Source organism: Portunus trituberculatus, chromosome 45 (assembly GCF_017591435.1).
Source record: "Portunus trituberculatus isolate SZX2019 chromosome 45, ASM1759143v1, whole genome shotgun sequence".
Classification (NCBI taxonomy): domain Eukaryota; kingdom Metazoa; phylum Arthropoda; class Malacostraca; order Decapoda; family Portunidae; genus Portunus; species Portunus trituberculatus.
The window spans coordinates 4,574,980-4,589,979 of NC_059299.1; the positions used below are offsets into that span (position 1 = coordinate 4,574,980).

Below are 15,000 nucleotides of genomic sequence, written 5' to 3' on the forward strand. Positions count from 1 at the left end.
GAGAGAGAGAGAGAGAGAGAGAGAGAGAGAATAGAGCCTTCACTTGCACCTTTACGACACACACGAGGCAGTAATAGTGAGGATTGTGTTTTTGTAGATAGAAGAGTCAGTTTTTTGTTTGATTTTATAGTGTTTATAGTAGTAGTAGTAGTAGTAGTAGTAGTAGTAGTAGTAGTAGGAGGAGGAGGAGGAGGAGGAGGAGGAGGAGGAGGAGGAAATTGAAGTCATGACTGTACTCTCTCTCTCTCTCTCTCTCTCTCTCTCTCTCTCTCTCTCTCTCTCTCTCTCTCTCTCTCTCTCTCTCTCTCTCCTGGCATTCCCCTAGCCTTTCATCCTCCCCCAAGGCCTCCTCTTCCCCTGCCCCTGCACAAACACTTCTTCCTCCTCCTTGCAGTGCCCTCCTGACCCCCCATCAGTAGGAGGAGGAGGAGGAGGAGGAGGAGGAGGAGGAGGAGGAGGCCCAGATTGACCTGCCATCCCGGTACTTGACCTTGGCTCCTCCTCCTCCTCCTCTTTTTCCACCACCTCCTCCTCCTCCTCCTCCTTTTCCTCCTCCTCCTCCTCTTCCATCTCCCTTTCGTGACCAAAGGAAGAGGCAGGAAAGTACACAACCATCGTCATCATTAGGAGTTCCATTCACCCTCTCTCTCTCTCTCTCTCTCTCTCTCTCTCTCTCTCTCTCTCTCTCTCTCTCTCTCTCTCTCTCTCTCTCTCTCTCTCTCTCTCTCTCTCTGCTTCCTTATCTATATTGTATCTTTCTTTTTTATCTTCTTAATAAATTTCTTGATTTATTTTTTGACTTTTTTCTTCATCATCACCATCATCATCATCATCATCATCTTCTTCTTCTTCTTCTTCTTCTTCTTCTTCTTCTTCTTCTTCTTCTTCTTCTTCTTCTTCTTCTTCTTCTTCTTCTGTGCGTGCGTGTGTGTGTATGTGCGTAAATATGTGTGAGTGCGTACGTTCGTGACTGCGTGGGGAAAAAACTAGTTCTGTTGTACTAAGGAACCATTTGGTGATTTCTGGTTCCGTTACTGTAAAGAGGAGAGCGCCTCCTCCTCCTCCTCCTCCTCCTCCTCCTCCTCCTCCTCCTCCTGGTTTATTTCACTTTTTCCTCCCTCTCTCTGTCTTAGTCTCTTCCTTGTTCTCTATTATCATCACGTGTTCTTCATTTTTCCCTCTTTATCATTACATCTTTTTTTTCTGTTTCACCTTGCCTGCCTTGTTTCCTCATTTTCTCTTGGGTTATTTTCATTATTCTTTTATTCTTGTTCCTTCCTGTCCTTTCTCTTATCCTTTTCTTTATTATTTAGTTTGGTATGTTACTCTTATTCTTTTCCTTATTTTTATTCATTAATCATTTCTCTTCATCATTATTAATCTTTTATTTGTTATTCTTCTCTTCGTCATTTTATTGTTTATCAGATATTTACATTTATCCATTTATTTACCTCACATTTTCTTTTCTTGCTTTTCTTTCTTTTATTTCACACCCATTTCCTTTTCTTCCTATTCTCCTTTCTACTTCAATTTACCTAATCTTCCTCCTTTTCATCTTCTTTTCTCTTTTCCTCTACTGCAGTTTTCCTTCTCATTACCCAACCTCCTTCATCCTCCTTCATCCTCTCTTTATCTCTTCATCTTCCTTTCTTTCTTCTCTTCCTTGCAGATTATCTCCTCTCAGCAAATCATCTCCTCCATACAAATTGTCTCAAAATGCAACTCATCCTTCTCAATCTTCTCTAATCTCTTACTCCTTCCTGAAATCTCTTCCTCATTCATTTTCTCCCCATCTCTATCTCTCATTCCCTCTTCTTCTTTTTATTTATCTTGTCTCTTTCTAACTTACTTTTTTTTCTCTTATTTGTTACTTCATTTGTGTTTTCCTTCGTCTTATTTACTCCCTTTTACTCCATTCCACTTTCATTCATTCACTCCCTTCCTTTCCCTTTCATTCGCTCCCTTTCCCTTTCATTCATTCACGTTTTCCCCCTCATCCTCTCCTTCCCCCCTTTCATTCCCTTCCCTTCCTCAAACCATCTCACTCTCCCTCATCCTTTGCAATCTGGACTATCATTTTAATCAGAGACACTTTTGACGCTCGCGTGGCACTGAGTAGGGAGTGCCAAAGTGCCATTGGTCCGGAATGTCTCCTTCACGGCCGCGGGAACATCAGTGCCTAGCGAGGTTTCAATGAGGAGCATCATCAGTACGAAAGTAAAAGTGTCTCTTAGGCAGTGACGCGGCCCAATGTACGATGACTATTGATTCTGTATTGCTTTGTGTTACTATTTTAAGGTTATTTGTTGCTTTTCCACCGGTGTTACAGGTGTGGGGTGGTGTTTTGGCGTGTTATGGTGTGTTTTGTCAGGTTGTAGCTCGTGAGTTTCATTGAGAAAGTTGAGATTTGGCTTATAATGGAAGGTCGTGATGGCAAGATTAGTGAACTTGACTGGACGGAGAAAGTGGCCAATGAGGAGAGGCGCACGACGTCACGTGACCTCCCGCGCAACAATGGCGGGCGGCTTGGAGTGGGATGAGTATAAAGGTTTAAGAATGGCGGTGGCATTTCCAAGTGGGGTTGTCGTTTGTGAGCCTTTGTAGCGAGCAGAGGGAGAAATGCGGCTGCCACTCGCCTCCCTGGTGTTGGCGATCGGTAAGTGTGGCGTGTGGCGTGTGGCGTGCCCTAGGGTGTCTGTCTGCCGGGGAGAGAGGACCGCCTGCTCTCTTGGCTGCAAGGAACAGTTACCAGCGTGAGGCAGAAGACGTGACGAAAGCGAGAGTGAACTTGGGCACTGGGTCACCTCTTCTCTCGCCGCGGGGAAGGGCGGCGGCACCTGTCAGCCCCGCCCCACTGCGCCTCGTCCCGCCTGCCCCGCATTCACACCTGCCTTAGATGAACATAACTAAGAACTGAAGCACGAAGCCTCTGCCACGGTGGAGAGCCACAGGACTGCCTTTGTTCTATCCTGGGGGAGTGTAGGAGTGTCTTGTTCCACCTTTCCTTCACCCCAGTCCTCTTTTTCTCCCCTGGTGGAGGGATGGAGGCTTGGGGGACTGAGAGGTTAATTTCACCCTGTGGGAGTGTAGGATGTGTCTTCAACTATCTTACTCACCCCAGGGGAAAACAAGACTATAACTCATAACAGTCCTCCTACAATCCCCTTGTGGAAAGATGGAGTCTGCGACTTTAGCCTTATCCTGTGGGACGAACCTTATTCACCCAGGGGAAGATAAGACTAATTCTCAGCAATTCTTTATTCCTTCACTGGAAAAACAGGTGCTGGGAACTTATCTTAGCCTCACCCTGTGGGAGTGAAGAAGCGTTTCACCCAGGGAAAGACAAGACCAAGACCACACTTAGTCCTCTGTCATTCCTTAGTGGCAGGATGGAGGTTTGGACCTTAGTTTTCTCCTGAGGGAGTGTAGAACAGTCGTGTTCACCCCAGGGGAAGATAAAACCAGCTCTAAACCTCATTCATTCCCTCAGTGGAAGAACAGAGGCAGGACACTTATCTTGATCTTACCCTGTGGGAGTATCGAGCGTGTCTCAACTCAGGGAAGACTAAAAGACACATACCACTAATTTTACACCACGGTGGATTTTCCTTCACCAGTAAACCGGATCTAGGGTTTTTCCTACCACGCTCAGTCATTACTTGAACTTACCTATAGTTAACTCCTGAACCGTGAACCTTTTGGAAGACTTACAGAATCTCAACCTATGCCTCGTTGATATACCTCGCCAGAATTCATTGTTGACCCTTCAGTACCATGACGCGTTTCCATATTCATTCGGCTTACCCTTTGGCAAATTACACAGCTTCAGAAACTTATGTGGGGGGATTGAAATAGTGAAGACTTTGGCCACTAATCTTCTGACCTCCATAGACCTTTCCTAATGTCAATAAAATCGTTTAATCACACTAAGACTCGTGATAAAAAAGCGTCCCAGTACTGAAGGAGTTACTATCGCTTTGTTCATTGTTCCATCATTCATCATTACCACGGAGATGAGTAAGCTTGGGTACAAAACGAAGGAGAAAGAGAGAGAGAGAAAAAAAAATAGGAGATAATCATTAATATTTACCGAGTACTCTCCTGATTGTGTTGTTTCGCGTTGTTTTCTTACCTTGACGGAGTGTAAGAAACCCAGAGACACGAAATTGACGCGCGCTAACTCACACACGCACGAATGGGGACGCGGCGAGTCATGTAAACCTTGATGTAAGCTCCAGGGATCTCAGCGCTCGCCTTGCCTCCCTTGTTACGAAGCGCACGAGTTGAAAGGTCACGTTTTGAGGCTTGGGTGTGTGTGTGTGTGTGTGTGTGTGTGTGTGTGTGTGTGTAGGTGTTCATCTCTTTCTTCAGCTTGCTTTCCTTATTTTTCTCTTTTTTTTTTGTCTTCTCGTTTTTCTTTATTCGACTTTTCTTATTTTCTCTTTTCTTTTCCTTCTTTCTTTTGTTCTTCTTCTTCATCATCACCTTCTTCATCTTAATTCTTTACTTCTTCTTCTTTTCACTTTTGTTCATCGTCCTCACTTTCTTCCTCACCCTCGACTTACAATTCCTCCACCTCCTCCTCCTCCTCCTCCTCCTCCTCCTCCTCCTCCTCCTCCTCCTCCTCCTCCTCCTCCTCCTCCTCCTCCTCCTCCTCCTCCTCCTCCTCAAGTAGCATAAGCCAACATTTGCCAGCACGCCCAAACATTTGACAAGGCCGCGGGTTCCTTGCCTGGCGCGTCCCTTCGTCTACGTCTACTAGGTACAGAGAGAGAGAGAGAGAGAGAGAGAGAGAGAGAGAGAGAGAGAGAGAGAGAGAGAGAGAGTTTTTCTCTTTTTTTTGTTAATGTCTGTGTTTATTGATCGAATCTTTTCCTTTTCTTTCATTTATTTTTTCTCGGTTGTTTTTGATCATTAGGGAGTTAATTAGATGGTGTTGAGAGAGGTAAGTTTAGGCAAGGTTAGTGGTGTTGTTGTTGTGGTGGTGGTGGTGGTGGTGGTGGTGGTGGTGGTGGTGGTACGTAAGAAGAGAAGGATGCGATAGGAGAATGAAGCTGTATGTGGTGAAATGGATAGGATATACGAAGGAAGTGAGGATGACAAGTAGGATATACAAAGGAATACGAAGAAAATGAGGATGATCAGTAGGATATACAAAGGAATACGAAGGAAATGAGGATGATCAGTAGGATATATAAAGGAACACAAAGGAATACGAAGGAAGTGATGATGAAGATTAGTAAGAAGGAAGTATATGAGAGGAGATGAGTAGGTTAAGAGATAACAGCGGAGAACACAAAGGAGGAACGTAAAGAAGAAAACTAGAGGAGTACCTATTAATGTTATCATATCCTAACCTTTTTTTATGTAAAAGAGGAGGACTGGCCAAGAGCAACACAAATATAAAGAAAAAGGACCCCGATAAAATTAGCCAAAAGACAGGAACAAATGTCTTGAAACCTCCCTCTTGAATGAAGTCAAATACAGACACAGGCAGGGAGTTTCAGAGTTTACCAGAGAAATATATGAGAGACTGAGAGTAATGGTTAACTCTTGCGTTGCTATCTGTTATTTAATGGAAGAAAATGTAGCGAAAAAGACAAAAGAAAACTAACACACCTGAAACAAATATCGATATTAAAAAGCAACGTTTATTTAACTCCCAGAAAAAATACTAACGTTTTCCAATCACAAAAAACGTTTCCAAATCCACTCAACATTCCTTTTAGATGTTTCTAGAGACAGACGAATGCAAATCTCATACAGTCTCACTGAAATATTGACTTAATTAGCTGGAAATCATGTTAGTTACTTTTGCTCTACTGTGTTCTACTGCAGCCAACGTTTAGGGAACGTTTGTGTTGGTCCATTTAGCCCTGTGTTTACTGTACATGACCTGCGAGGCGCCATCCTGCAGCTCATGAAGCCCTAAGGTGATTGTGAGAAAGATAGATGAAGGTGTGTTTACTAATAAAGCGATGAAACTTGTCATGTCAATACTCTCTCTCTCTCTCTCTCTCTCTCTCTCTCTCTCTCTCTCTCTCTCTCTCTCTCTCTCTCTCTCTCTCTCTCTCTCTCTCTCTCTGAAAGTAAATTTAAGTCATTTTTCTTTATCTTGTTTGTCGTTTTCTTGACTTTCATCCGCTTCTCTCCTCATTTTATCTTTTTTTTTTTCTCTCCATCTGTCAATATTTTGTTTATTAATACTTCCTCCTCTTTACACTGCATCTCGTTAGGCGCACCTGTTTACACACACACACACACACACACACACACACACACACACACACACACACGTAGTGTAGTGGTTAGCACGCTCGACTCACACTCGAGAGGGTCCGGGTTCGAATCCCTGAGGCGGCGAGGTAAATGGGCAAGCCTCTTAATGTGTAGCCCCTGTTCACCTAGCAGTAAATAGGTACGGGATGTAACTCGAGGGGTTGTGGCCTCGCTTTCCCGGTGTGTGGAGTGTGTTGTCAGTCCTACCCGAAGATCGGTCTATGAGCTCTGAGAACGCTCCGTAATGGGGAAGACTGGCTGGGTGACCAGCAGGCAACCGAGGTGAATTACACACACACACACACACACACACACACACACACACACACACACACACACACACACACACACACACACTAATGCTTATCTCACATAAGCTACAATAAATATTCCAAACTAGGCAAATTATTCAAGGGAGAGACAGAGATAGCGATAAGACGATGAATGAGATGAATAACAGCGCAGGTGACGGTGAGGAATGAGTACACCTGTGATGAGTGGCGGGAAGAATACCTGTAGAATACCTATAAGTACCTGTAAGGAGATGTTTTGATTACAGGGTGTGAAGGTTGTAGGAGAAGGAGAAGGAGGAGGAGGAGGAGGAGGAGGAGGAGGAGGAGGAGGAGGAAAAGGAGGAGGAGTGTCTGGAGGTTGATGTGTATGTGTGTGTGTGAGTGTGTGTGTGTGTGTATGTATGTGTATGTGTGTGTGTGTGTGTGTGTGTGTGTGTGTGTGTGTGTGTGTGTGTGTGTGTGTGTGTGTGTGTGATGATGTAATGGATTGGGGAAGAAGTAAGGAGTGTAGAAAGAAGCGCGACGTAGAGAGAGAGAGAGAGAGAGAGAGAGACAGAATATTAAAGAAGATTGCATGACCTTCAGCTTCCGTATATTGGTGAATCTCTCTCTCTCTCTCTCTCTCTCTCTCTCTCTCTCTCTCTCTCTCTCTCTCTCTCTCTCTCTCTCTCTCTCTCTCTCTCTCTCTCTCTCTCTCTCTCTCTCTCTCTCTCTCTCTCTCTCTCTCTCTCTCTCTCTCTCTCTTCACTCTCACACTTATAAACTCTCGGTAAGTGTTGCAATACTTAATCACCAAGGATATACTCATACTTAAGCCTTACTGAGAAGAAATACTACTAATTGAATCCCTTACTTAACTCTTGCACAATACAGTATCTGGGTTTTCGTTCCTCGCTTCCTGGGAATGACTTGAGGTTTTACATTGACACAGGAGAGAGAGAGAGAGAGAGAGAGAGAGAGAGAGAGAGAGAGAGAGAGAGAGAGAGAGAGAGAGAGAGAGAGAGAGATGCTATAACTTACTTTTCATCTTTCTCTTCTCATCCTTTATCTCTCTCTTCTCCCATTCCTCTGTTATTAAATTCCCCCCCTCTCTCTCTCTCTCTCTCTCTCTCTCTCTCTCTTATTTACTCAGTCTTTCTCTTTGTTATTCTTCCTTTCCCTCTCCCTTTTCACTCACCTTAATTCACTTTCACGTTCCATTGTCTGGGAGAAGAGGCGTGGGAGAGTGAAAGGCCTTATGGTAGGAAACGAGGATAGGGGAGAGGGAAACATGGGATGGAGTAGGAGGAGGCGTGTCTGGTGTGGATGAAAGGAGTGGTATGGGAGGAAACGTGTGTAGAGTGACAGGGAAGGTTATTTGATTGGGAGAGGGAGGAGATGAGTGGGAGAGGAGGGAGATGAGTGGGAGGTTAGGAAGGTTGTTTAGGAGGAAAATAGATTAAATTGAGAGATATTAGATTGTTGTGTGTATGTGTGTGTGTGTGTGTGTGTGTGTGTGTGTGTGTGTGTGTGTGTGTGTGTGTGTGTGTGTGTGTGTGTGTGTGTGTGTGTGTTTGTGGAGGGTTGTGTAGAGATTAAATATTAACCATAACTTTCTCTCTCTCTCTCTCTCTCTCTCTCTCTCTCTCTCTCTCTCTCTCTCTCTCTCTCTCTCTCTCTCTCTCTCTCTCTCTCTCTCTCTCTCTCTCTCTCTCTCTCTCTCTCTCTCTCTCTCTCTCTCTCTCTCTCTCTCTCTCTCTCTCTCTCTCTCTCTCTCTCTCTCTCTCTCTCTCTCTCTCTCTCTCTCTCTCTCTCTGTCCCGGATGTACTGTACCAATCATATCCTTGCCCTGTACCTCAAAATCTTCAACTGTACCGCCACCTGCTCAAACCCTTCCCTAGCAACTGTACCCCTAATCCCCCCTCCACCAGTCGTACCTGTACCACCTCCCACCTGTACCGTTTCCTCACCTGCCTCTCAGTCAGGTACCGCGGCCCTTCACGTACTGCACAGTCTCATCTACATAAAAAGCATTCGAGGTCATGGCAAGCCCCTGTACCCTACCCCTGCCTACCCTGAACCTACCCTAGTGTACCCCAGTCTTCCCCGGAACCTACCCTGGTATACCTCAACCTACCCCAGTATACCCCAGCCTACCCCGAACTTACCCTATCATATCCCAGTTTAACACCAGCCCACCCCAGCCTACCCAGCTTGCCAGAGGTTAGCGGCGGCAGGCTGGGACTCGCGTGGGTGCTCTGGGCGAGGGCATGGCAGGGCAGGTCAGCGCAGGTCACGGGCAGCGAGTGAGACGCTTCATGCAAGAAATCTGGAAACTGGAAACACAGCTATGCCATCCTTCCCCCTTCTTGACTTTCCCTCTCAGTTCACCTCGCCCTCACCTTGCCCACAATAACACTAGTACAAGATTTTAACCCCTTCAATACTGAGACGCAGTTTTATTTTCATTTTTCGGTATGAATAGACCATTTTATTTGTATTAGAAAGGGTATACGGAGGACAGAAAATTAATGGCCACAGTCTTCATTATTTTAATCTCCCACATAAGTTTCTGAAGCTGTGTAAAATCGCCAAAATAGTAACCAGAATGAATATGGAAACGTGTCCTAGTACTGAAGAGATTAGATTAACCCCTTCAGTACCATGACAAGTTTTCATATCTATTATACTTACTATTCGGCGATTTTATACAGAATCAGAAACTTATATGAGGGATTGAAATAGTGAAGACTCTAGCTAGTAATCTTTTGACCTCCATAGACCCTTCCAAATGTAAATAAAATCATCAAATCCTACCAAAACTCATGGTGGAAATGCGTCCCAGTACTGATGGAGTTAAAGTGACGTACGCCGCGGCCAGCTCACCACGAAAGACGCAGCATCACTTGAAGACGTAAAACCTGCCACGTAACACACAACAGAGTGAGCGCCTCGCCTCAACAAACAGGGATGAGTCTGTCGCTTTCCCCCTTTCCCTTCGCGCCGTCAGGAGTGTGGCTCTCTCGCCCGCTGGAGCCACCTGACCCACAAGGCGAGGTGGAAGAAAAGGAGGAGGAGGAGGAGGAGGAGGAGAGAGAAAGAGAAGAAAAGGGCGAGGTGGAAGAAAAAGAAGAGGAGGAGAAGAGAGGAAGAGAAGAAAAGGGTGAGGTGGAAGAAAAGGAGGAGAGGAGAGAAAGAAAATAAAAGCAGTGAGGTTGAGGAAAAGGAGGAGGAATGAGGAGGAGGAAGAGAAGTAGAGATGAAAGCTGTGGGATGGAAAAAAAGGAGGACGAGGAGGATATAGGAAAATAGCAAAGCGGCGAGGTAGAAGAAAGGAGGAGGAGGAGGAGGAGAAGAAGAGAGGAAAAGAAGAAAGCGGCTCGTTTTTTACCTTATAAGAGATTCACCTCAAAGAAAATGGGGATATGGTGGGAGGAGGTGAGGGAATGGGGGGGGGGACGTGTGTGGGAAGGAATGTTGAGTGTATTGGATGTTATTTGCAATGGAGCTTAAGAAAATGAGATAAAGGATTTGGAATTACTTGATGCTTGATATTATCATTATTATTATTATTATTATTATTATTATTATTATTATTATTATTATTATTATTATTATTTTTTTTTTATGCAGTTTGGGCACGTATATATACTGACTACAATTCTTCTTCCTCCTCCTCCTCCTCCTCCTCCTCCTCCTATACAATTACGTCACGCATCTCCTCCCCATTATTACTCATCTCCTATTCTTCTTCTTCTTCTTCCCATCATTCTTTATCCCTTCTTCCACTCCTCCATTTGATCTCTCCTTCTCTCCTTCCTTCCTCCTTCTCGTCCTTCCCAAACCCCTCATTTCCAGACCCTTCCTTCCCTTCCCCTCCCTTCCCCTCTCCTTCTCCCTTCTCCTTCTCCCCTCTACTACCCATCAATAATCCTGCTCAAAATAGCACACACACACACACACACACACACACACACACACACACACACACACACACACACACACACACACACAAGAGGTCATAGGGTGTATTATCATTTCTTGTCTCATTTTTTTCTCTTTTATTTTTCTCTCCTCTTCTTACATTCTTTTACATCTTTCTCTCTCTCTCTCTCTCTCTCTCTCTCTCTCTCTCTCTCTCTCTCTCTCTCTCTCTCTCTCTCTCTCTCTCTCTCTCGCTCTCGCTCTCCTATCAACGCAGTGTTACCTGTCTCTTCTGTTCTTCTCTAACACCTGTTCTCCAATTAGCAGGTGATAGTGAAGAACAACAAGATGAAGACGAATTGGCTGCCTTTCCTCCACGTCTTCTTTTTTTCTTCTTGCTCTTGTGTTTGTTCTTCTTGATCTGCTTGTTCTTCTTATTCTTGTTTTTGTTCTTGTTCTTTTTCTTCTTCATCTTCTTTTTCTTCTTCTAGTTGTTGTTGATGTATTTTTATTTTTTTTCCTTGAGTCACTCCTTCTCTTCCTCCTCTTCCTCCTCCTCCTCCTCCTCCTCCTCCTACTTGCAACACTTGATCTCTCTGCCATCCGTTTTTGGTCGCTAACCTTGGAACATAATGTGCAAGAAATCGTGGAATCTCTTTACCTCCCTCCCTCTCTTCTCTCCCCTCTCTCTCTCCCTCTCTCCCCCCTACCTCCATTCCTCTCTCCCTCCCTCCCCCTTTCCCCCATCTCTTCCTCCCTCCCTCCCTCCCTCCCTCCCTCTCCTTCCTTTTGGGTTCCTCACTAGTACATCCATTTGACACCTGCCTCTCTCCTCCTTCTCTTCCTCCTCCTCTTCTTCGTCTTCTCTTCTCACTTTCTCTTCTTCTCTTCCTCCATCTTATGTTGAAATATTAACAGCAAATTAGGTTCATTATGAAAGGTTGTCTTCGTAGGTACTTGGTTAACGAAGAGGAAGAGGAGGAGGAGGAGGAGGAGGAGGAGGAGGAGGAGTGGGCCATCTTCACCTCAAGGACGTGGGAAGTGTGGCCTTGTCTGGTATGCTCCGTCACCTCCTCCTCCTCCTCCTCCTCCTCCTCCTCCTCCTCCTCCTCCGTGTTGCACCCTCTCCCATTAATGCCCCCGCCTTCTCATTTAGGTTTCCTGGGGCGTCCTTTGAAGCCCTGAAGGTACTACTCTTGTAGAAGAATCTTTAATCTGAGGATGTTTAGTAGTAGTAGTAGTGGCAGTAATAGTAGCAGTAGTAGTAACAGTTGTTACTATTCATTGTCATAATTTCTACTAATACTGCTAATGCTACTACTACTACTACTACTACTACTACTACTACTACTACTACTACTACTACTACTACTACTAGCTGGAGAGTACGAAAAGTTATAAAATATGTGCCCACCTCACGTCACACACACACACACACACACACACACACACACACACACACACACACACACACACAGAGAGAGAGAGAGAGAGAGAGAGAGAGAGAGAGAGAGAGAGAGGAAGAGAGAGAGAGAGAGAGAAAAGGAAGAGAAGAAGGAGAAAGGGAAGTTGAGGTGCAGCTGATGAGAAGTGTTTACCTAAGGGAGGAGGTGTGGCTGGAGGAGGCGCAGGAGGAGGAGGAGGAGGAGGGGAAAGTGAGGGGAGATGAGGGGAAGACTTAAAGGGACAAAGGAAGACCAGATAAGGATCGAAGTATACAGCCCAGTCACTCCTTCTCCTCCTCCTCCTCCTCCTCCTCCTCCTCCTCCTCCTCCTCCTCCTCCTCCTCCTCCTCCTCCTCCTCCTCCTCTTCCTCCTCCTCCTCTTCCTCCTCCTCCTCCTCCTCCTCCTCCTCTTCCTCTTCCTCCTTTTCCACGATGTAGGGAGTTAACAAACGAACAATTCTAAATAACAACTACATATTTTTTTACATATTCTGACGCGTAATTACTGAAGAGATTGTATCCTATTCTGTGTGTGTGTGTGTGTGTGTGTGTGTGTGTGTGTGTGTGTGTGTGCTCTCAGGTAACTTCGTGCGTGCAATTATAAGCCTTCTAATTGTTTTCAGGATGACTGGAAACTTAATTCATGTTTTTGATAGTGAGAGATGAGAGTGTCGACCTTTTGTTGTCGCTCTGTTGTGGATTAAGATCAAGATTAAGATCAGCATTTCCTCATGACTTCTTTTTGTTGGCGACTCTTAAGGGCGAGGATTATAATGTTTTCTTGTACAATTTGTCTTATTCAGTTCTTTATTATCTATTTTTCTTTCTATTGTTGAGGTTATTTGGCTTAAAAGGTTCACTATCCTATGAAATTTGGTTGAAATGTTGTTAGTGTGGTGTGGAATTAAAGAAGAGGAAGAAGAGGAAAGGAAAGAGATTAAAGTGTTTGTGGAAGTTAAATTCTCCATCATGTTTTAATTTATACTTTTTAAAATTTTATTCATATAAAAAGTAATTGTTTTTAAGAATCGTGTTAGCTAAAATCTGTCATCATCTTACTAATCATTCTTAACACTGTAATGATTATAAAAACAATTCACTTTTGCTTTGATTTAAAAGAAAAAAACTTTCAAAAATAGTGCATTTACTAATAATCACCTTACTGATCACTCTTAGGACGGAGATTTCTATAAAAACCAATCATTCTTACTTAAATTAAAAGAAAAAGAGATAGCTCCGTCAAGTAACTGTACCGTGAGGCCTGGCACGTTGAAGAGGTAACAGTTAATCAAGCCAGCACTGCCCAGGTGAGGAAAGGAGTGAATGAGCAAATACTGAGAAGAAATCACTTGGACATGCCTCGCCAGATCCAACTATGTAAACAACTTTTAAAAATTCTTGCATCTTATCACACCAACAACTTAGCGTGTCATTATTTTCTTTGCCTCCACGTACGCTTGTGTCATTTTTATTTCCCTTTCGTCAGTTTGTTTTTCTTGTCAATTTTTTTTTCTCTCTCTTCATTTCCCTGTTTGTTTATACTTTAACTTTTCGATTCTGTTTGTTGCCTGTTGTTGCTACTTTGCGATGTGATAATCAGTGTGTGTGTGTGTGTGTGTGTGTGTGTGTGTGTGTGTGTGTGTGTGTGTGTGTTAGTTTATGCGTTCGTTTAACATTTATATGAAGCTTGACACCGATAAAACATGGGAACTTATATCAAAATGAGAAAGAGCAAGATAAAACACGATAAGAGAAAAGAGATGGACAAGAAATATGAGAAGACACCAACGAAATGGAGAGAAAAAGAAGAAAGACAAAGAATAAGGCAGGAATTCGAAGAAAAAAAAAAGGAAGTGGAGCCCAGAAGGAAAGAGAGGGAGGAACAAGAAAGACATAGATGGTGAAGAGAAAGAGGGAAGGGGAGTGAGGAGGAACTGAAGAGCCACCGTATTTGTGTAGCTTACCTGGTGGCGGGCTGGACTTTCACCTGCGAGAGGGGGACAGGTAAACAGCTCCAGGTATTGGGTCTTCCTGCAGGTTCCTCTCATCCACGTGTATCGTAAGTTTTGAGGACGAAAGGGAAGACAACAATACACCTATCCAGTCTCTCTACACCGGTTGAAGAAGAAGCATTAAAAAGTTAGGGAAATGTTGGTCAGTCGTAAATCTTATAATGTAAAGACAGTGGTCAAAGCGAGTCAATAGTTGTTAGAGCTTAAAAAGGCAGGAAAGAAAGAAAATGTTTGATGTTATAGCGACTGAAATGTTTATCGGGAAAAGCTGTGAAGTTTCCTAAAGCGGATATACTCTCTCTCTCTCTCTCTCTCTCTCTCTCTCTCTCTCTCTCTCTCTCTCTCTCTCTCTCTCTCTCTCTCTCTCTCTCTCTCTCTCTCTCTCTCTCTCTCTCTCTCTCTCTCTCTCTCTCTCTCTCTCTCTCTCTCTCTCTCTCTCTCTCTCTCTCTCTCTCTCTCTCTCACTAATACCTTAATGGGAATTAGCACATGCAGGTTTTTTTGTATATTATCTGCAATGGTCAGTTTTTCTAGCAATTATTTAGCGAAGATGACAGGTGAGGGAGGTGAGCGTGGGTGCAGTGTTCAGTGTTCCAAGGGACGCATCCATCACTGAGCGGCTTAGGATCGTTTACCTGACCTTTACTTTACTTTTTTTCTTTATTTTCTTTTATTTAGTGTGTAGTAGTGGATTGTCAATAGTCTGGGATGCGTTCTTCAAAATCTATCACTGGGAATGTCATGTTAAGTGTTTTTCAGCGTTGATTTTTGTATTCTCTTCATGTAATCCTTTTAGTTGTATTTTAAACAGGCTTTTTTTTTGTCTATATATTTTTTGGGGTACTAGCTAGGGTTCTTAACACGTCTAATAATAAATCAAGAAGTTATCTTTGAGTAAAAACAAATTAACAACTCATACTTGGTACCAGAAAGGTGTTGATCCGTTGAATAAAGTGAGACGAACAAGATAAGTGAACAGATGAACAGCAGGTGAGCAGGTAACGACTGACTCACATCCTGCTCCTTCTCTTCACTCCCCGCTGGCCGAGACTCCTTGCATAAACTCG

At 44.0% G+C, this 15,000-nt stretch overlaps 1 protein-coding gene across 1 annotated transcript in view; it reads left to right on the plus strand.

Annotated features, from left to right (window-relative positions):
• Window positions 1-2,564: 2,564 nt before the first annotated feature.
• The window catches only part of LOC123519604 (extensin-like), a 23,415-nt gene continuing 10,979 nt past the window's right edge, over window positions 2,565-15,000 (plus strand). The window contains exon 1 of the mRNA XM_045281024.1: window positions 2,565-2,656. Within this exon, the coding sequence (XP_045136959.1) occupies window positions 2,620-2,656 (37 nt within the window). The 5' untranslated portion in view covers window positions 2,565-2,619. The remainder of the gene's footprint in view (window positions 2,657-15,000) is intronic.